This window comes from Larus michahellis, chromosome 3 (assembly GCF_964199755.1).
Source record: "Larus michahellis chromosome 3, bLarMic1.1, whole genome shotgun sequence".
Taxonomy (NCBI): Eukaryota; Metazoa; Chordata; class Aves; order Charadriiformes; family Laridae; genus Larus; species Larus michahellis.
The window spans coordinates 129,169,121-129,190,899 of NC_133898.1; the positions used below are offsets into that span (position 1 = coordinate 129,169,121).

Genomic DNA, 21,779 nt, shown 5'->3' on the forward strand with positions numbered 1-21,779 from the left:
ATGTAATAACCTTTAGCAAACTATTGTTTAACTGTAGCAAGTTTTCTTCAAAACTTCCTGCGCAGGTTTGGCACTAGAGTTAATGAAACCAGAATTTTCCTCTCATATTTGTAAACGCCATAAATAAAATCATTTTAAACAAATGGATCGACAAATTAATACAGAAAAGGCCATCAGTGATTACTAAATACTAAATCACTGAAATATCTGGAAGCTGTGAGGTATATGAAGACTGAACTTGCACTAAGTTTCGCTGAAGTAGATTTTTAGACTAAATGCATCCTTGGTGTGAAACAATGCAGCAGTTAAATTTCAGTTAGTCTAATACTTTCCCTTTATTTTCTCCCTTTTGCGAGATTGTATATCCCAAAAGTTTCCTGAAGGATAGCTTAAATAAAAAGGGGATTTGGCTCCTGAGTGGGGAACCAAATAAACCTTTGAGTGACCCAGTTAGTCAAGCAATGCCTAACGTATTTCACTAAATAAATCTTCGATCCTGGGATCAAGAACGGAGTGGTCCGCCGTCCCTCCTGCCCAGGCTGCAGGAGCAGGCAGGTCTCGCACAGGAAGATGCATTTTTTGTAAAGGATCCTGAAGTCAATGATCAAAAAGCAGAAGGAGTCCGTGTCTCAATTGCACCTCAGTTGTTTTTTGTCAGATGCATCTCGTGTGGCTTGTGGATTAACCCTTGAGCTCTGGCGGCAAAGATTTCTGCTGTGGTGTTAAAATGATCTAAGCTGAGTCCTTCTACAAATCGATCAGGAGGGTTGTTGCACCCTACTGCTGTGGGGAAGTTTCCTATTGATGGAAAAGGCAGATTTTCTATCACTTTGGGTATTTAAATAAAAAACAGATAATAGTCTCTTCAGTAGCTTGGTCTTCATAGCTTACTCCTGTGATTACAGCGGTGCTTAGGGCCTCCAACCCGACAGCAGACAAACATAAAGTGATGGAGCCCACCTAGCAATAGGTTTTGATACTTCATGGCATCTTACACCTCCTCTTACACCAGAAGTGTGACTCAATCGCAATTTACAACCTCTCCCAGATTTACAATCTCTGCAGCTTTTAGCGCCCCAAAGCATTTTAAAGATTTTTGTCTCTTCTAAAAAGGACACACCTATAACGGATATACTCAAGTCCTAGTCCACAGCAAATCTTCAGCAATTAAATTGAAAGATGACTTCCTTGAAGTATCCTTCATCTCTTGATGAAGATAAGTTAGGACTCCTCAGACAGACTGCTTGATCTCTCTTAGAAAATATTTCTTGCTGTGCACAGTTGTAATCTTTTGCTATTTTATGAGCCTTTTTTCCCCCAAATGCATCCTGAGTCTGACAAAAAAATTTTGCAATTTTGTTGATGGTTTAACTTATTGTGAAAAAGAATGGTGAAAAGTGGGACGTTGTTCTTTTCATAATGAAATATTTTGATTTTTCTTTTAGTTCAAGCCAAAGTGACATTCTAAAATATGGTTCCACTACTTTAATCCTTCCTAAAAATTTAGGAACTATTTAAAACAAAATCAGTGCTCTCCTTGGTCTCAATTTCTTCATTTCTTTGGTTTTTATGTTAGACAAAACTAATCAGGGAAAAAAAATATGCATTGACCCAAGAATTATTTTTATTTGGTTTTCTCAGTGTATCCAGCTAACTGAAAAAAAGCTATTTCCTTGTCCTCTGTCTTCTCTTTCTAAGCCCCTAAATCAGTAATACAGGGCAGTTGTCTACTACTATGTGTCACACTCCCAAAAGGATTTGGATGATCTTTCTACAGTTTTGTGAGCAATTCAGTGAACTCCCTTGAGCTCCGGCTTTCCCAAAATCCCTCTCAAAGTGTCCTTTACCCTGTTGTTACTTCACACCAAATGCAGAACCTGTTGCTACTACAGCCATGAGGACGCCAAAGGCTCTGCCTCTTCTTTCACTGGACCAAATTCTACTTCTGTTCACGGACCAAATTCTTCTCACCTGGAGAAAGTCGTGAGAGTGTGTGAGTCTGCAAATGTACAACAGAGCAGAACTTGACTATCATAATTTTGCAAATTATAAATTGAGATTAAATAGTCTTCTTGGGAACGGCTGAGCAACAAGAAGAAAGTAAAACTCTTGTAATTAGTTATTTTCATCATTCATCCATGACATAGAAACTCTGAAGGTCACTTGTAGAATTATTCAAAATCTTAATTGTCGTGGTGAGACAGTATTCAATTTACAAACTTTTATATGCCAGCATAGGAACATGTTCCATAAAGGGAGTAAGTCAAACTGGGTTATGTTTACACGTAGTAATTTCAGTACTACTCTCCCAATTTCAGGAAAAAAACATTCTCAGAAATATCCAAATTACTCCAAAAACATTTCAGTCATGTGCCACTAAAGGAACAAAGATTTCAGCTGGGGGAATATGCAGCAGGAGCAGCAAAATAACACAAATGCACCACAGCAAACAGAAATACAGGGAAAACACAAACATGTTCTACCATCTGCTTTACCTCCAGAGCAATGCTCTCCCAAAAGCTGTAGCTTCTCCCTGGTTCTTCCATCTCTGGTCTCTAGCCCTCATGACATTCTTTTGCTTTTTGTTTTCCTCTTTCTTTGACTTGTAGTATCAGTTTGCTCAATACTTCAACTATTACATACCAAGAATGGTTCTCATGGACACGAACGGCCACAGGTGACCTCATTGGAGTTACTACCTGTAGTAATCACTACTTCAGGGAGGACAGTTTGGTAGCCTGAGTAGACTGGCCTTGTTGGGTTTTTTTTCTTTTCAAGTGTCTCCATAGCAAAAACAAAATGGAAGAAAACCCCACTAGCCATAATAACAACAGGGAGCCCTTTGGTAACATCATCTTTTTTCACAAATACACCATGTTCCCACGCCTAAAATGAGAAGCAGCTTCCTGCTGCACCTTCAGTGTTCAGGCACAGTGACATGGTGAACATCACAGCCTAACCCTGCCAGAGCCTTCTGAAAATGAAGGTCCTTTGGGAACTCAGTGGAGGCTCCAGGTCAGAAGATTTTGTCTTTGACTTCTTCTGTAATGGTTCCTCCAACCTCCAGGGCTATCACATTTTCATCTTATATATATCTTTAATAAAACCAGGAGATGAGAAAGACAGAAACAACACATCTCAGTGGAATACAATTCAAATAAAGTTGTTAATAATAAATAATATATTTAGTATTTATAGTGTTACCACTACCTAAGCCTGTGATTATGGGCAACGCTGAGATAAATAGCTAAAAGGAACAGAGGATAGCAGTGAGGCTATTAGGATTTTAAATTTGCCACAAGGCACAATCAGGTATCTAAATAATAAATATCAGTGTAATTTCTTCAAGTCTGAATCGGCCGAGATATTAACCCTGAGAAGTCAAATTCTGAAATGGAAACGTAAACTTAACCTTGATCAAAGATGTAGCAGAAGTCACTAAGCCGAGCAGCTGCCATCCCTCGTGCACAGGCAGCTTTTTGTTTTTCAGGTTGGTAAAAGTATTTATTCTGCCTTTTATTTTTAAATAATGAATCTACAGAAAACATTTCTGTATCCTGGTATTCTAAGGTATAATGATGTTTTCTTGGTCAACGAGAAGCTCTTCTGTTGAAAAAGAACATGTCAGTAATATCAACGTAGACAATTTTCTAGGTAGAACTGCGATATAGCAGGTAACTGAAATTCAATGCATCTGTTATATTTCTTGTTGCCAAGGTTTTAACGTTGCAGCAGCATCTGCTATCACACCTTCCAAATGATTTTTTGAAGTGAAATTGGTACATTCATTTTATTTCATGACTTAGCAATTGCATCAAGGACAAATTATAGTCTACAGGGTTGTATCAAGGTTTTGTCTGCACATCTAGGAGGATCCTAGGACTATAGTCTCATGATTACAGAGACACAAGTTATTCTAACTGTCGCCTACTTATAAAAATTATATGTTTTCTACAAAATCCTGTTCTTCATTTGCTACAAGTAAAAATACAAAACACTAATATCTACAGTACATGACATTAACTTTGATCAATAGCATATTTTGTACTTTGGCTGACCTTTCCTTCCTTCCTTACAGGTGAAGTAGGCAAAAGAAAAGGGGAAAGGTGGAACAATTGGCCAATAGCGTCAAGGCAGGTTGAACAGATCAAGGGCATGGTGAACACTGATACTCTTCACAGAATCTATAAGTCATTAAAATTCCTATATCCTGTTCTTATAAGAAAAAAAAAGAACAGACAAAGGCACAACAGGAATCTATTCTCTTGACAGTGATTTAATAATAAAAGAAAATGTTCTGAGCCATTCTCGTTACTGCTTGGCAACTTTAATCTTGTGGACTTAGTTTCTGTTCATGAAAACCTTCAGATCCCTTTATAAGCTACGGAAAGTGAAGGGAATATTTCTAGTTTAATTATACATTTAAACATTTTAGGAGAGTCAGACCCGCTTTGGAATAGTGTTGTGATGTCTAAATGAAGGGCTTTTCAAGTAATATAAGGCACTGTCTCAACATACTGTTAGTTTGCCATAGGACATTCATCTGTATTTTGTAGAGAATGGGAAATCTGAGAAGGAAATAAATATCTTCCCATATTACATTTTCTCTATACAGCTATTAATAACTCATGAAAAATGCTAGTCAGATTTTCTGTTGTTGGCTTTAATGATCATGCTGTTTATGCATAAGTACGTCAAATATAAGCCCCACGTCATGGAGTCAAACCCTCTGCGCGCCATTTCCATTCTTAAAGCAAAAACACGGTAAACATCAACCTGTTGTGGACGTTACTGGTTGCCTTGCCCTCTCCTTCAAGTATAACTAAGATGAAGTAGAGATGGAATTAACTTTGTAAATCACCAACTGACCAAAGGGATAGGAGGTAACAGAGCAAGAAATTAATTTTGCCTTTCTCCGCTCTCTTCCATCAGCTGTTTAGAAGTCTTCCGGATGACCTTTGGAAGCCTGGACGTTTTAAGGAGAATTGGAGCTCCTACATACAAGAATCAATCAAAAGACTAATTGGTATGCAAAAGGCAATACTATCCCTCAGAAAAACGTGGGTTTGCTGCATAGGAAATGTGAAACAACTTTACAATCAAGTATTTTCTGTAACTCAACACAGAATTTAAGTCCATGCGGCATACTTTTATATTGCATGGTTAATTATTAAGAAATGTGACTCGTGTACAAGAGAATATGCTTCAGAAAGGTACTGAGAATTGACTAGATTATAAATGGGTTGAACTAACTAAAAATACTGTTATGTTCACTAAGCCTTCTCACTAATATTGGTTAATAAACAAGCATATTCACCTATTTTTCTTACATTATAGTCACTGAAGATAAACAAAGAAAAAAACCCAAAAGAAAATTAAATGGCCTGCTTAGATGTTAACAGCTTGAACCATAAGCCCTGTTTTTAAGAAAATCATCGTTAGCTGCATATTTTATATGGTAATTGTGCATAACCAGTTTATGAATAACAACAGCAGACTTTTTCCCTTCTGATTTCAGTGCCACTTGAGCTATGCAGATTTCAAAAAGCTTATGAATATACAGATAAACAGAATTGTTCTGAACATCTGTAAGCAAAATATGAAAAGATGTTCCTTACTGAATGAACATCCTGGGTTGTCTAACGCTGGCCAAAAATGGTGTATTTATGCATTAGGCTAACGCACCAAAATAGCTCAAAATCCTTCACGCACTCCAAAATGCCTTTTCAGATTTTCATCTGTTTGGTTGTCACCACAAAATGTAAAAATAATTTTCCAGCACGGTATTCAGAAGCTTCAAAGTCACTCATTTATCTCTTAAGCGTCAGTTCAGCAAGGCAATACCACATCAACTGATAGGAGAATCTTCCAATGACCTCTCCCACATCTGAACAAGGTAACGCTAATCTGACCCTTTCAAGCAGAATCCTGACTTTCCTACCTCCCTAATGGAGAGGTGAATCACGTTGCTCTTCACGGTTTGTGAGGTTGGAGTTGCCCTTAGAGGCTTAAGTTTTCATGGAGTACCAACACAGTGTTGTAACAGCACCTGGGTGCTGTAAGAGAAATGGCGTCCCCTCACATAGTTTAATACTAGGTCTGCAGATCACTTTTGCTTCCCAATGAAGCCCATCACATGAAGATCACAGCAGGAGACTGGAACACCCACGCGTGTGAAAAATCGGCCTGTTTTCACTTGAAGCAACAAAACACTTTCTTTCTAGAAAATATACTAAAAGCATGGAGAAGAGAAAGAAACACGACTTTCTTGTTTTCTATAGAAGATACCTGGATAGAAGAAACAGATTTAGCATAAAGAGCGAAGCAGAATATCAAATTGCAATCAATATGCTCCAAGATCAATTGTATTTAAGGAAGTGTTGTCCTCAGAGGTCTCCAAACAAGATATTATTTAACATCATTATGGAACATTCTAAATACACAAGAAGACAAAAACCTTTGTGGGCTCTATGAGCCAGGGTACATGGAACACATTCCTGTCCCTCTTGCCTGCTGGTACATTAGCAAGCAGCAACTTTATTTCTTGCAGTGTAAGAATGATCAGCTTTCCAAGCAGAAAGCCTGACTGATCTTGTGGCCTTCTACCATGGAGTGACTACAGGGGTGGATAAGAGACGAGCAACTGATGTCATCTATCTTGACTTCTGTAAGGCCTTTGACACAGTCCCACACAACATCCTCCTCCCTAAATTGGACAGATAATGGTTTGCTGGATGGACTATTCAATGGACAAGGAATTGGCTGCGTCGTCACATCCACAGAGTTGCAGTCAACAGCTCAATGTCCAAACAGACATCAGTAACAAGTGGTGTCCCTCCGGGGTCTGTACTGGTACCGGTACTGTTCAATATCTTAATTAAATGACATAGACAGTGGGACTGAGTGCGCCAGCAGCAAGTTTGTGGGTAATACAAGACGTGTGTGCAGTTGGAATGCTTGAGGGAAGAGATACCAACAGAGGGACCTTGACAGGCTTGAGGAGCGGGCCAATGTGAACCTCATGAAGTTCACCAAAGCCCAGCGCACCCGGGCCAGGGCAATCAACAGTATTAGTACAGAGTGAGTGATGAATGGATCGAGAGCAGCCTCGCAGAGCAGGACTTGGGGGTATTGGCAGATGAAAAATTAGATATGAGCAAGCAATGTGTTCTTGCTGTCCAGATAGACAGCCAATTGTATCCTGGGCTGCAGAAAAAGAAGGGTGGCCAGCAGGTCGAGGGAGGTGATTCCCCACCTCTACTTTACTCTTGTGAGACTCCTCCTGGAGTACTGCATCCGGCTCTGGGGCCTCCAGTACAAGAAAGACATGGGCCTGTTGCAGCAGGTCCAGAGGAGGCCACCAAGATGGTCAGAGAGCTGGACCACCTCTCCTATGAAGAAAGGCTGAGAGAGATGCTATTCAGCCTGGAGAAGAGAAGGCTTCAGGGAGACCTTACTGCAGCTTTTTGGTATATAAAGGGGCTTATTAGAAAGATGAAGAAAGACTTTTTACCAAGATCTATAGTGACAGGAGAAGGGGTAATGGTTTTAAACTGAAAGAGGGTAGGTAGATTTAGATTAGATATAAGGAAGAATTTTTTCACTATGAGGGTGGTAAGAAACTGGAACAGGTTGCCCAGAGAAATGGTGGATGTCCCATCCCTGGAGGTTTTCAAGCTCAGGTTGGACGGGGCTTGGAGCAACCTGGTCTACTGGGAGGTGTCCCTGCCCAGGGCAGGGGGGTGGAACTGGATGATCTTTAAGGTCCCTTCCAACCCGAACCATTCTGTGATTCTATGATTCTATGGTATATAACATGCATGGATCAGATGATACATATATGATCAAGAACAGTGCATGCATCCAAGGACAAGAGATTGGAAAATCTTATGCCTCAGCAGGCACGCATTACCCTCCCTCCACAACACGTAGGCAGCACATATACACGTAAATCAACAGGGCACATGTCTTTAGCTCCAATGGATAGTGAATGTGTGTATATATATATACATATATAAAACTTATATTTGAATTAGTTGTTCACATAGACGCATCCAGTTACTTTTGAGATATCCAAGGGCAGCTGCGTCATCCGTGGAAAACTGTCCGATGTGACTATGACACATGGGATATTCTCGGACACCTCAAATGTCATAAAATCCTACATTTAGGAATCAAAAAAACCCACCATTGGCTGATACGTTTTGAGTGACATCCCCATGGGGAAAAGAGTAAATCCACACCGTTTTGCCTGAGGTCTAGCTGACAATGTTCTTTTAGAAGAAGTGCTAAATGTTTCATCCAAAGAATTGTTGCTTTTTTTCTTCAGCCTAGAGTGACAGAAAGGTGTTGGACTAAAATAACTTTCCTGCATAGATTCTCAGGACTGCATGGGCTAAAAGCAGAGCTCAAAGACTTGCCAACTGGATACTGTTTAGATGGCTGATGTCCTTTCTAGAGCTGGATTTAGAGAACATGACTGTAAAGTGTTTACCATAGATACAATCTTGCCAGAACAGATGAATACGCAAGTGGCAATCACACAGTGCATAACTGAAGTCTACTATTTCCTAAGAACCGTTCTTCCCAGTGAAAACTATGGCAACTGGAAGTAGTCAGATGGCAGCATCTTAGGGGAGCTTGTGAGCACTCTCTTTAAAGACACTTCCAAAAAGTATGTTCAAAGACACAAAAAAACCTGCCAAAAAAAAAATCAGAATGAAATAGGGCTAGAGGAAGTAAAGTAGGAAAAAAATAGTATGCAGAAATCAGCAAATTCTCCAACTCAGCTCAGCTGCCCAACCAGGAACAGAAATGTGTAGCACATGTTCATGCAGATAAGGCTATGAAATACGTACTTATGTTCCTGGATATCTCTGAGCAAAGAATCCTCCAGTGTCCAGCATCTGGAGGCATATAAACATCCATAATGCAAATATGTAGAAAAACAAACACTAGAAAAATAACCTCATCTGTGTTTTTGCACTACAAATCTAACTTAAAAAATAGACTTCAAAGATTTTTCTGATTTTTATTCTAGAATTCTTACCATTTTTATTTTTGTTCACTATTGATAAAATACAACAGACAAAGTAGCTACAAGAAGCTTTCAAAGTATCTCAATCAAACACGAAGCTCACAAAACTATGGAGTTATTCTGAAATTTAAAACCAGCCTACGCTGCACAGAATTGAAAGAGATGGTACCTTTTTTCTGCTTCCCTGGCTACACCATCTTGTCATGCGTTCACATCTCCCCTTGGCCAACAGCCAGCACCCAGTATCTTTGGAGAAACACTCAGCAGTCCACCATAACTACCACTGGTGTCCTGGAACCGTGCGTTTGTTGGGAAAGAGAAGTTGTGCTGCACATAGAATCATAGATTCATAGAATGGTTTGGGTTGGAAGGGATCTTAAAGATCATCTAGTTCCAACCCCCTGCCCTGGGCAGGGACACCTCCCACTAGATCAGGTTGCTCCAAGCCCCGGCCAACCTGGCCTTGAACCCCTCCTGGGATGGGGCAGCCACAGCTTCTCTGGGCAACCTGGGCCAGGGGCTCACCACCCTCACAGTGAAAAATTTCTTCCTAATATCACATATATAACATCCCTAGTCTATATAAATAATCTAATTATTTAACACCCAGGCCATTAAACAGAGTGGACAATAATTACCAGATAGGTCTTGGACCATATATATTTATAAAAATTACAGATATTTTTTTGCAGGCAAATGCTGAAAGTACAAAGTACAAGACTGCAGAAGTATTAGGAAGTAATGGAAAATTTGGATAAATAGGACAGGCATAGAACAGAATCATAGAATCATAGAATCTTCATGGTTGGAAAGGACATTTGAGATCATCAAGTCCAACCATACACACACCAAAAACAAAAACCAAACCAAACCACAAACAAACAACCTGCAATCTCTGTCACAAGAGCATGCCCTGAAGTGCCACATCTAGACGTTTCTTAAATACCTCTAGGGATGGTGACACAACCCCCTCCCTGGGCAGGCTGTTCCAGTGCCTGACCACGCTTTCAGTAAAGGAATTCTTCCTAATGTCTAACCTAAACCTCCCCTGCCGCAGCTTCAGCCCATTTCCTCTGGTCCTGTCATTATTCCCCTGGGAGAAGAGGCCAACCCCCACCTCTCTCCACCCTCCTTTCAGGGAGTTGTAGAGGGCAATGAGGTCTCCCCTCAGCCTCCTCTTCTCCAAGCTAAACATGCCCAGCTCCCTCAGCCTCTCCTCATATGACTTGGATCACTGAACCTTCAGTAGATGATGCCTTTCATTACTGTGTTTCGCAGGAGTTCTGGCTATCTACGCATCAGTTAATGCTAAAGGCAAAGAACCAAAGAATCCTAGAATGGTTAGACTTAGAAAGGACCTTAAAGACCATGCAGTTCCAACCCCCCTGCCCTGGGCTGGGACACCTCCCACTAGACCAGGTGGCTCTAAGCTGCATCCAGCCTCCCCTTGAACACCTCCAGGGATGGGCTTGGTGTCCTTTTTTTTGGTCTAGATATTTTTAAATTTTTATACACTAAACACTTGCACTCAAGAGCATGCCTACTGCAGTATGTTCCCACCAGAAATTCTCCCTAACCTATATGTTTTCTTTAGCATTTATAAGGCAATTTCTAATTAGTACAGTATTGTCAACATACCAGAGGCATCTGGACAATGCCTTTAATAACACGCTTCAACTTTGGATCAGCCTTGAATTGGTCAGGCAGCTGGACTAGATGATCCTTGTAGGGCTCTTCCAAATGAAATAGTCTTTTCTATTAAAACATCTCTTTTCATGTTTTTTACTATTTCCAGAAAGTTTCTGCTTTTCTGGATGCCTGCAGCACTTCTGCACAGTTGCTAGTGTCCGTTATTTGTTAATGCCACTGGACTTTTTACTCTCTTTCTATCAAGCCTATGTGACAGATTGTCAGTGAGAATAGTGTATCAACTTCAGCATTTGGCATAAAAAGTGTTAACAAGGAAATAAACCAAAAGAAAACCTCCAAGCTGTTCTCCACCAGTGAGTATAGGAAAGCAAGAATTTCCTTTAACAGCAACATTAGTCAGTTGGCTGCCAGTGGTTCTATGTTTTCTATCACAGAAAGAAATTGCATTGGGTTATTAGTACTATAGAAGGATTAGTATAAGAGTGCAATGAAAAATAAATGCAAGGGTTTGGCATGGAAATGATAGGATGCCGTGCATTGAACTGTATAAAAATTTAAGAAATTATTAATAATAATGCGAATGAGAAATTTAGACTTCTCCATACAACCTCTTGGTTATATGGAAAGAAAAAGAATGAATGTGTGCTTTCTTATTTTTGTTCATACTGAGATACAGACAAAATCAAAACTTTTCTAAAAAAGCTTTTTCTAAGGAACACATTTGCATAACTTGAAACAGAATTTTCTTCCTGAAGAAATTATTCTTTCTTTTTACTCAGAATATTTGTACATATATTAACTAATTAAATATTAGGAGGTAACACTGGGATGGGCGTACCATAGATTTCATTACAGTTTAGGATGCGAGGCCAATACCAGGGTTGACCAAATACCAAATCTCTGTAGTCACTGCAGTCACTCATGACCCTCGAAATCTGACAGCATTCTGCTCACGATCCTTAAAAACCAAAGGGAGAGACTTACCTGAGCAGACCTCTTTGTAGGTAGGATTCGGAGTATAGCCTCCCGCGTAACCCACTTGAGTGGAGTAGACTCCCTTCTGTCTCCAAAACTTCCTCTCGGCTCCCCAGAAACAGCCCATACCTGAATATTGCATAAAATACACATCGTTACGTCAAAATCTGCTCAATACTAAATCACTCATTTGCACATTAATTGATACATTCCATAGTGGAAGCAGCATCTATAGCCAGCACACGATGGTCACATGTTCCCCAAGATTATGCATAGTGTAGCATTCTGCATCAGGGCACAACTCAAATAAAGCTTTATTTATGCTTCTGAATATTAACATCTCACACAGGGCAAATCCTGTAAGGGTTCAAAGGCCCAAACAAGGAGAATTCTCACGCACATTAAAAAAAAGTTATTTAAAAGGCAATTGCGCTATTTGTACAGCACCATTTTTACTTTAGTTGATTAGCAAGCTGTCAAAACACAATAATTTGTATTAATGGCAAACAGTTATTTGATTTTCTGCTTTCAGGCATATGCCATCTTTAAAGGTGGCAGTAATAATCTATTAAATTATATGCTATCCAGGAAGAAAAATGCTCTCGTGTAACAATTTATGCATGCAGATATTTGATATTCAGAGAAAATTTCAGTAGTCATTCATCCACGTGGCCAATCATCAAAGGACATCGGACTGTCAACAGGTGTAAATTCGCAAAACTCTCCTGGCAAGAGGAATCAAGCACATTGTGTGAAAGCCAGGGGGATGGAACAAACACGACTAACGTTCACAATTCTCTCATAGCTTAAATAGTTAAGACATGTTAGCAACAATCTGGGGCATTCTCTAAAGCTGAAACATGCCATGTACACTAGTATTGCTTGGCTTATCCCTGGTTATAAGCGATGCATTTTCTCTTTCAGCGATAACATACTTCCTTTTATTATTCCCTTACTAAAACATTTGAAATAAAAGGCAGTAAAAATAAGCTAAATATTCAATAGACTTAAAAATCAATGACCCATGATGCGCTATCTATTGATAACACTGTTGACATGACAGGTTAAAAAATTACAGATATGTTCCTTCAAAGAACAACTAGAACAAAGCAGTCCCTTCTATCAACTACGATGGCTCACAGACACATCTTCTTTCTTTGAAACTTCAGAGATTAACTTCAAATTAAAGCTGTAACAGACCAAAAATTATGGAAGCAATGACTCAGATTTCTCCTCCTCCTAAGCCACGTAAATTAGGAGGCTAGCCTGCTCCTGGAGACCATGGAACGAGGCAGGCATCTCCTGAGGACAATTCAGCCCACAGAATATATAAATTGCTGATCAAATTACTCTTTCTGCCTTGACTACAGAGATAGCTATGGCTATTAGACTTGGGTTCCTCAGCTAAATTAGGCTGGTGGCAAACTGCTGTCGGACCTCTCTTGAAATTCCCTCCCAGAAAGAACAATCAAGAATTCTTTGTTGAGAAATTTTTTGGGCATTCACCCATCACCTATCTAATGATGATTTAAACTAGAGTGTATTTCTGTACCAGATACCACTATTTTATCTCAATTGATACAGGGTGAGACAGCTTTCACACACCACGCTGTCTATGTTGTAGAGTACAAACGGCAGCTGAGGTCCCATCATTGTCCAAATCAAGAGCGTAACTACAGAATATCAGAAACCCCTGAAAGCCAATGGCATCCTGGGGGGCATCAAGAAGAGTGTGGCCAGCAGGTGGAGGGAGGTCAACCTCCCCCTCTACTCTGCCCTGGGGAGGCCACATCTGGAGTGCTGTGTCCAGTTCCGGGTTCCCCGGTTCCAGAAGGACAGGGAACTGCTGAAGAGGGGACAACAAAGGGCTACCGAGATGATGAGGGGACTGGAACATCTCTCTAATGAAGAAAGGCTGAAGGATTTGGGTCTTTTCAGTCTGGAAAAAAGATGACTGAGGGGGGATCTTATCAATGCTTGTAAATACTGAAAGGGTGGGTGTCAGGAGGATGGGGCCAGGCTCTTCTCAGTGGTGCCCAGTGACAGGACAAGGGGTAACGGGCACAAACTTGACCATGGGAAGTTCCACCTAAACATGAGGAGGAACTTCTTTGCTGTGAGGGTGGCAGAGCCCTGGCACAGGCTGCCCAGAGAGGTGGGGGAGTCTCCGTCTCTGGAGACATTCCAACCCCGCCTGGACACGTTCCTGTGCAACGTGCTCTGGGTGACCCAGCTCTGGCAGGGGGTGGGACGGGATGATCTCCAGAGGTCCCTTCCAACCCCTGCCAGTCTGGGATTCTGTGACACTCAGGTTTCCTTCCACCAGAAGTCAGAGCACGTATAAGGAGGACAGTGTATGTCTCATCCCAAAGACTCAGGTCACAGATGAAAGGGAGCCAGGAGCAGCGACGTGGGAAGTGCTCCTTGGTCCATTGTGAAGACAGGGTTTGAATACATTGTTTAGACACAGCCTTTGAGACTTTAACCAAACAATTGCTTATGAGTGTACTTTTATCCATGCTTCTCATGCATACATGTAAAACTGCACGTGAACACAGGTATGTCTGCAAGTTCCTGGTAAAAATACCACATGCATCCTGCCAAAATTCCTGCCGCAGTACATTTGAGTGATGTGAAGCACGTAGGCAATACTCAATAACAATTCTTTAACATGGAGGGCATGCAAAGGCTTGACTTTTTCACACTGAACAGGCAAATGGAAACAAAGTTCAGAAGCAAACACAAGCATACACAGCTTGGGGCAGGAATGCAAATTTCTGTTAAAATAAAACCCTTGAGCTTCATGATTCCTGTCTGCAGTTCTTTACTCCTCATCCCCAGCCTTAGAGATGTAGCTAGATGTTGACTACGTCTTCATACTGCTTTATCCATGAGGACATTTTGGAGGCATTACAGAATTAGACTGTCATGAAGAATCTATTCGAAAAGTACATCTGATTTTGCTAAAGTTAACGCAGAAGAGAAAACATAATTTTTTTAACAACACAACTGGGACAATTGTTTAATTATGTGAAAGGCCTATTTTATACCAAGTCTGTCACAGGTTCCAAAAAAAAGGTATTTCCATTCCATTGTAAGACAGTGAAAAGTTAGGAACACAACTTTTCCGTGGCCATCCGGTCTGCTCTAACAGACTTCTTTCCTTCTGACAATCGTAATTTACTCTGACAACAAAAGAAAATTTTGTATTTAGGTATGCAACCCCAAAAGAAGAAGGAGGCAGGATCCACTTAAATCTCATCTATCTTAAATTTAGATATTTAACTACACACACTGCCTAGTTATTCTGCTTATTTTTTAGGACTGTCTACAACTTGGCGGTCTCAGAATTCATCAGGTTCCTCTCAACCCCCCATGACAGTGTTCACCCAAACATGTTGTCCCCAAAAAACAGGCAGCTTTCAGTATTTTTCTGGTGGTTGGATTTAGGTAGAGAACAGAAGAGGGCATTGGCACTCACGTAGAAGTGGGCAGACTTCGGCTATATTAGACTGCTTCCAAGGGTGCTTTTAATTTGTTTTGTGGGTCGTTGGTTAGATCCTAAGTCTGTGTCTGTATGCAAAACATGGAAAATAACCTTCAGCCCAACACTAACACTCCAGTGCTCTGCATACAAGGGAGGTTTGAGCTCCAGCTGCCTAAAATCCCAGCCATGTCTGCAGCAGGTGACACCGAGACCCTTGCAAAAAGGACTCAGCCAATTTATCGAGCTAACATTGGCTGGACAAGCATGCTGAGGGGTGGGAAATGAGTACAGCCCTCACATTTTTCCCACAACGTATTGCTAGGCCCACACCTGAGTGCAAATGAGTAACCTAAAATTAAGGCAACAACCCAAATTCAGGTTTGAGTTCAGATGAAGGCCCAACTTCAAATACAAAGCTCATTCTTTTCCTATTTATTTCAAGAATTTTAATGCTCAATAAATCCCTAACTACACTGTCTGAAATTACTCATCATCGGGTAGTGGTCACTGATCTCCTTGATCAATAACTATTCTTTAGGATTCTCTCCTTGATAGCCCTCTCTGACCTGTTGAGTTGACCTGGTGACCTGCATCCTCATCATGGTTTCTCTTCTTCCAGTTTCTGTCTTAATTCATTCTGCCCTCCTTCCTCTGAGAGACAGACGTTTTATTCTCTTGGTGAACTATTCTCATCATTTCTCAAGTACGCTGGCACCTTGCACAAACAATAAATCCTCACATCCACGAGAACAGATAAAATTGAAATCTTTGTCATAATAAAACAACCTGCTAGTAAAGGGACAGAATTTACAACAATACAAGACTAAATTGCTTTCCACAGTATTAACACATTCAGCGGCTGATGTTTGTTATTCTGCTAAAGTGGTGCCACGTTCTACAGAGAAATTGTCACAAGGAGAGGAATATTAACAATAAAACCCCACAGAATATTCTGGAGTTAAGGCACATCAGCTCATGGACTGTCTGTTCTTCAGAGCACTGGCTGCCTTAAACCGCGTTTAACATGAACAACGATTACTAAAATTAAGAAATAATCTCAGTGGATGACTTCACATGCTCTCGTAGTACAAAAAGGTTTACTTTTGCTATTGATTACTACTCTCGTAAGAAAACTGATGAAATAAATAAAATAAATAATTAAATAAAACTCAGAGGGGAAAAAAAACAGAAAAAACAGTAGGAAAAGAAACATAAAAGCAAAATAAGCTGCTCATATTATAATTTGAAACTAGAAAACATGAATGTGATTTTAAACTATTCATGAAATAATGTGCATAATCCCCAGCACTGGTGAAGTGAGTGCAGCGTTAGACCTTCCGGAGGCATTCCTAAGAGAAAGAAAAAAAAAAAGGAAATACTGGGAAACATATTCATGTTCGCAGAAAAAAAGTATTATTTGAACATAACGGATACTGCAGAAGAGTGTTTAAGCACTGAAGATATTTGTCACTTTTTAATTGCTAATTTGTAAAACAAAAACTATTCTTTTAGTGATGGGTTTTGACTGACTCTTAATTGGAATTTCAAAAGGCATTTAAAGATTTTTCTGCTTTTGAACTTCAAAACCAAACAGATTCAAATGGCAATCTTTAAAAGTTCATTCATCCCTATAAATAATATTAATCATACAATTTGTGAATAAACGCTGGTAGCCCTATTCCTTTCTAGCAGCCACATCCATTTTCTCAAACTATTCTCTTTCTGTATCCACACACACCTATATCCTCTGAACAACTCTTTTTGTACACAGCCTTACGCTCAAGCCAAGGAACGTGTGTTTCCATAGGCAACCCACATCATTTGCATATTTGTAAAAAAATAGTGAGCATAAGCTGAAGTATTTTTCTAAAATAATGAAAGCAAAGCGTTACCCTGATACGAGAGATAAGCATCCCATTGTAAAAGATAATCTGTAATAATTTTGAAATATTCCGAGATAAACTGAGCAGAATTGAACCACAGGTGTCTACTTTCTAGTGAGATGAATAGCGATAAAGATTGCGTTAACCATATTGACTAGGTCTCCACTGACTGCAACAGGAGCTCATACATTCAGGGACTAATTTATTTGCCTAAATTGAGCCATTCGGGGTCATTTGAGATGCCTTAGGATATCCAAAATATCTATCTACACAAGAAGGACTTAAATGACACAGGACTCAGGAGAGACACGTGCCTTTCTCGAAAGGCATCCCGAGGCCAGGCAAAATGCTCCTGGACATCTCAAATGTAGCTGGTGGCATATTTTAAGGCAAGAGAAACAAGCCCATACACCATATGGAGACATTAAAAAACCTGAGTATCTTTCAGTCTGTAGTTGAATCAAATCCCCCCAAAAACATAGTGATTTGTGTTTGAGAGTTGCCTATTTCTCTTCCCCAACTATAGACTGGCACGACTGGCTCAGATGTAGAAGTCTGTGCTGCAGCATAAGCTAGGTGAATCCTAAGCAAAATGACTAATGAAAAAGTTACCTATCCTCATAATAATGTTCGATTCTTTATTTTGTGTACTGCACGCAATAGCCATCACACGGAACCAAAAAACAGATTGGAAAACTTGTTTGAAATTTATGCAACGTTCAAGACACCCTCCACTCCTACAAGAAAGCACACGGTCCTGCAAAGGTAACGTTTACTCACCTTCCTTCTCATCCCCTTCGCCAACGGCTGTTCCTACCACATCTTTGAATAACACTCAGTTTCCATGCAGGTTCCCTGATGTAAATTCCTAGTTATGATTCCTATTATGTAAATCAGCACAAGCAGCCAATTTGCATCAGAAGGGCATTCCTGATCCAAGCTACAACCTCACAAGATGCACCCATTCTGCACTAATTGAAGTCTATTAAGTTCTGAGCTCCAGAGTTCCTAAAGGAGGCTGATGCTTCAGGGACTCTTCCCACTTAAAGAAATGCACAGCAGAGGTATTTTTTTTATATACTGGCTAATTTTCATCTTTTCTCTAAAACATGTACACGTAGGTGGTATTTTCACTTGCAGAGCACTTTTCTTCATGCCTTTGTCCTTTACCTTTTTAGTACATCCTTCTCCGCTGGGCATCAGGTGCGCACACAACCTGACTTCTGCCTGCCTACCCAACGACCTTTCGCTCCTGCCAGCTTTATTTACAAGCGTTCTCTCTCCCCTGCCCTCCCAGCAGCCCGACAGGACATCCAGAAGACTCTTTTTTGTCATATTCTGAAGAATGAATGCATTATTTCGCTGGCATGCCAAGTCTTTTCTGGCCCACCGCCTGCAATCCCTCCACCCACACTTCAGGGCACTTTTCCATGCAGCAGATTAAGAAGCTGTTCCCATGCCAGGTTGATAGCAATGCTTCACTGCAGAAGACGAACTGCAAAGGATACGGATCCTGCTTCTCCTTCTGTTAACAGGATTTATGATTCTTCTAAGCAGGGGAAAATGTCAGTTTTAAATATATATACTCAGAAAAATAAAACATGCTGGTACACTGGGAGAACAAAGAGCAACATGCCCTGAAAACCTCTTCCCTAACCCCAGATCAGAGCAAGGAGTGGGACAGGATCTATCCAAAGCTCGGGAGCGCACTAGACAGAGGAGACCAGCTCTTGTGCCAGCTTATGTTCTGAAACCCTAGAAGCAACGATTCTGCCAGCTGCTCAAACGCTGCAGTACCCAGCCAAAAGTAGCTGGGGGCACAGGCTGCTCCTATACATTGAAGCAGTAAAGGACGGCCAACAGAACACCCCACCGGCCCACCTCAATGCATCTCGCTCTAGCCAGCATCTCTCCGGGAGCTGAAGACACAGCTGCCAGTATCCCCGCTTCTCTTGGCCAGTATAGGACTTGGACCAAATTTTGAATACGATTGATTTAGTTACCTCTATAAAATCTGGAGAAGGAAACGCTCAGCTGCTTTGAACTGAAATGATTATTTTTTTCCCCCAGTTGGAAGGAATAAATTGAACCTCAGCAAGTTATATACCTATATAATAATGCTCATTTCATACATTTCTGCCAAGTACTGTGATTGGCATTTTTCTCTTTAAAAAATTGTGCAGAGCAGTTGGTACAGCTGATTGATTGAAGTCAGTCCAAGTACTAATATTTCTAAGTACTGAGCCAACAGATATTTCTGCTGTGTGCTCTGAAACTGTGGGGACCGTGAATTTTTAGTACTTCACAGGTTGAAGGGGGTACCTTGGCTTCACCGTGAAAGGTCAGCATGAGACCTTGGGAGGCATCAGCGTGTTTCCTCACCCAAAGAGAAGATGGGTAAGCAGGCAACAAGGAAGCTGCGATGGGACCCAGCAGACTCCCAGTCTGGACAACAAGGAGATCAGGATGTCCTGGCAACCCAAGAGAACACCCAGCCGGCATTTAGTCTATACACGGTGGCTGTACACCTGGTTACAATAATTTTTCTTGATTGTATGCAACTCAATAGCACCAGACTTCCAGAAAGTTAAATTTTGTTCTCGACAGGGAAATATGCCAATCCCTTTGGCTTCGCCATGATTGTGGACATGAATCCAAACGCAGAACTGGATCTCACAATCACATGTAAAGTGAGTGAATACACCTTTGGTGAACACCTTCATACTGCCTGTGCACTTACACAACAGTTAATAAGGGCCTGAAAATCTAAAGTCATCAAAGGCATGTCCTCGTAGGCACCAAGATAAAAATGCAGCAAGAATTACCCCAGAGTCTTTGTTCCGAATTTTTTCAAATTCCTATTGAGAATATGGAAAGAATTCCAGATTCCGACTGAAATGCAATATTGTCTTTTACATAACATTGTAATATGTAGGGCGCTTTGGTGAGCCATCTGGATGCATATAGGATTAATGTTATCAATCAGGATTTAAAGCAAAATTGTATTATTGATGTCTTTAGAGGTTTAACATGCAGCAACCACAGACTATTTGAGCAATGACAGAATATTTGAGATCACTGGAAAACAATCAACTAAGAAATGGTTGGGAGGAGTATAAAAAAACTGAAATGGAGAATAAGCTCAGCTGAAAGAAATAAAACTCCTGATGACAGATGGCATTAAGCGGATGATCTTCCTAGATAAGCGTTGGCTCTAATGCTACAACAGGGTTGATAAATATGTTGAACAGCTTGCCTGGGGCAAGTCAAACAAAGCCCTCGGCAAGAAATTTAAAATGCAGTTTGCCTAACAGAGCAACTAAAGAGGAATTTCTTGGCTCGCCATTTTGCCAAGACGTGTTCTGTTCACACTGCATGAATTCCCAGAGAAACTGTTGGGTTTGCTTCTTTTTCCACAGGAGAAGCAGAAGCCTCATGTTCATTCAAATTAACAAATGCCCAGGCAATTCGGTTCCGCCTGTACGGTGCCGGCTGACATTCGAAGCGCGTGTGGGCACATGTTTGTGTATGTATGTATGTATGTTTGTACAAAATCTGCACAACAGATTAGAATTATTGTAAAAGGAAAAGCAGGCTATCATAATAGAAAAGGAATATTTTACTGTCAGGAGAAAAACTGCCATGTTTTCAGCATGAAAAATATGCATAACATGTCATAAGTATGACTTTTGAAAAACCCTATAAAACAACAGCACTCAAACTGGGAAAAGCACTAGAGGGATAGAGAGATAGAAAACGATTCTTAAAATGTGCTTATTCAATCCATCATAAAAGCATGTTACAAGTTATAAACAATACAAAATCAACAGGATTTAAATAAATCTGAAGCCAGTATCAAGAATGTCAATAAGGCACAAACCACAGTTGCTCTAAACTTCACAATTATAGTACAAGAGGTTTCAGATATTCCTATTTAAATGCAATTTTGATCTTAACCAGCAGAGAGCAGGGATATACACAAGTCAGTGTATGAAAATACTTTCAAAGATGGCCTTATTCACTGCCTCAGTATTCTTTCCCCACCCAATAAGCAGGAATATTTAAACCAATTTTATCCTGAATGTCAACAAAACTGTTCTCTGGTGAGTCCACATAATAAAAAAAATCCATTATCAAAATCTTCTGTTGGGAAACTTCTTGCCTCTAAATCCCAGAAACCGGAAGATACGGCCCACTCAAAAAATCATTTATGCTGATCTGAAAGGTTCTCATCATGCCCTGGCAGGAGAACATGTAAAAGTAGCAGAGGCCAAACTTCCTGACCCTCAAGAGATGCACCAGACTGTCCCTGTACCCGTGACACCCACCTCCACCTGGCAGAGCTGGGAGGACAACTCTGCAACGTAATTTCCACCTCTGAGCTGCACCTGAATCGTTCAGAAGTTCACCTTGGGTCTAAACAATCAGAATACTGTGAATCATTCCTAAAAGTAAATAGGAAGAGGAGCAGACCTTGGGAGAGTGAAGAAAGCCAACCACTTCTGCGGCTCTGCCTTTTACCATAGTCCTGGGGTACAGGTTTTATTCCTAATCACCCTTCTGCATCTATTTATTCTGCATTAATCACACTCAGCGTTTTCTTAATTAGGAGAGAAAGGTTAAAAGGAGTTGGAAGATGTGCGGCCCAAACACACGGGCTTTACTTCCCAGCTCCCAAATGGACACCAGTGTGGGAATGTGCCACAGGAGGAAGCCTGGCAGCAGACGCTTGGATCTGGGGAACTGG

The 21,779-nt window shown here is 40.6% G+C and overlaps 1 protein-coding gene across 1 annotated transcript in view; it reads right to left on the bottom strand.

The window, feature by feature from the left end:
- The window catches only part of MSRA (methionine sulfoxide reductase A), a 315,542-nt gene that overhangs the window by 151,675 nt on the left and 142,088 nt on the right, over nt 1-21,779 (bottom strand). The window contains exon 3 of the mRNA XM_074582116.1: nt 11,672-11,791. Within this exon, the coding sequence (XP_074438217.1) occupies nt 11,672-11,791 (120 nt within the window). The remainder of the gene's footprint in view (nt 1-11,671; nt 11,792-21,779) is intronic.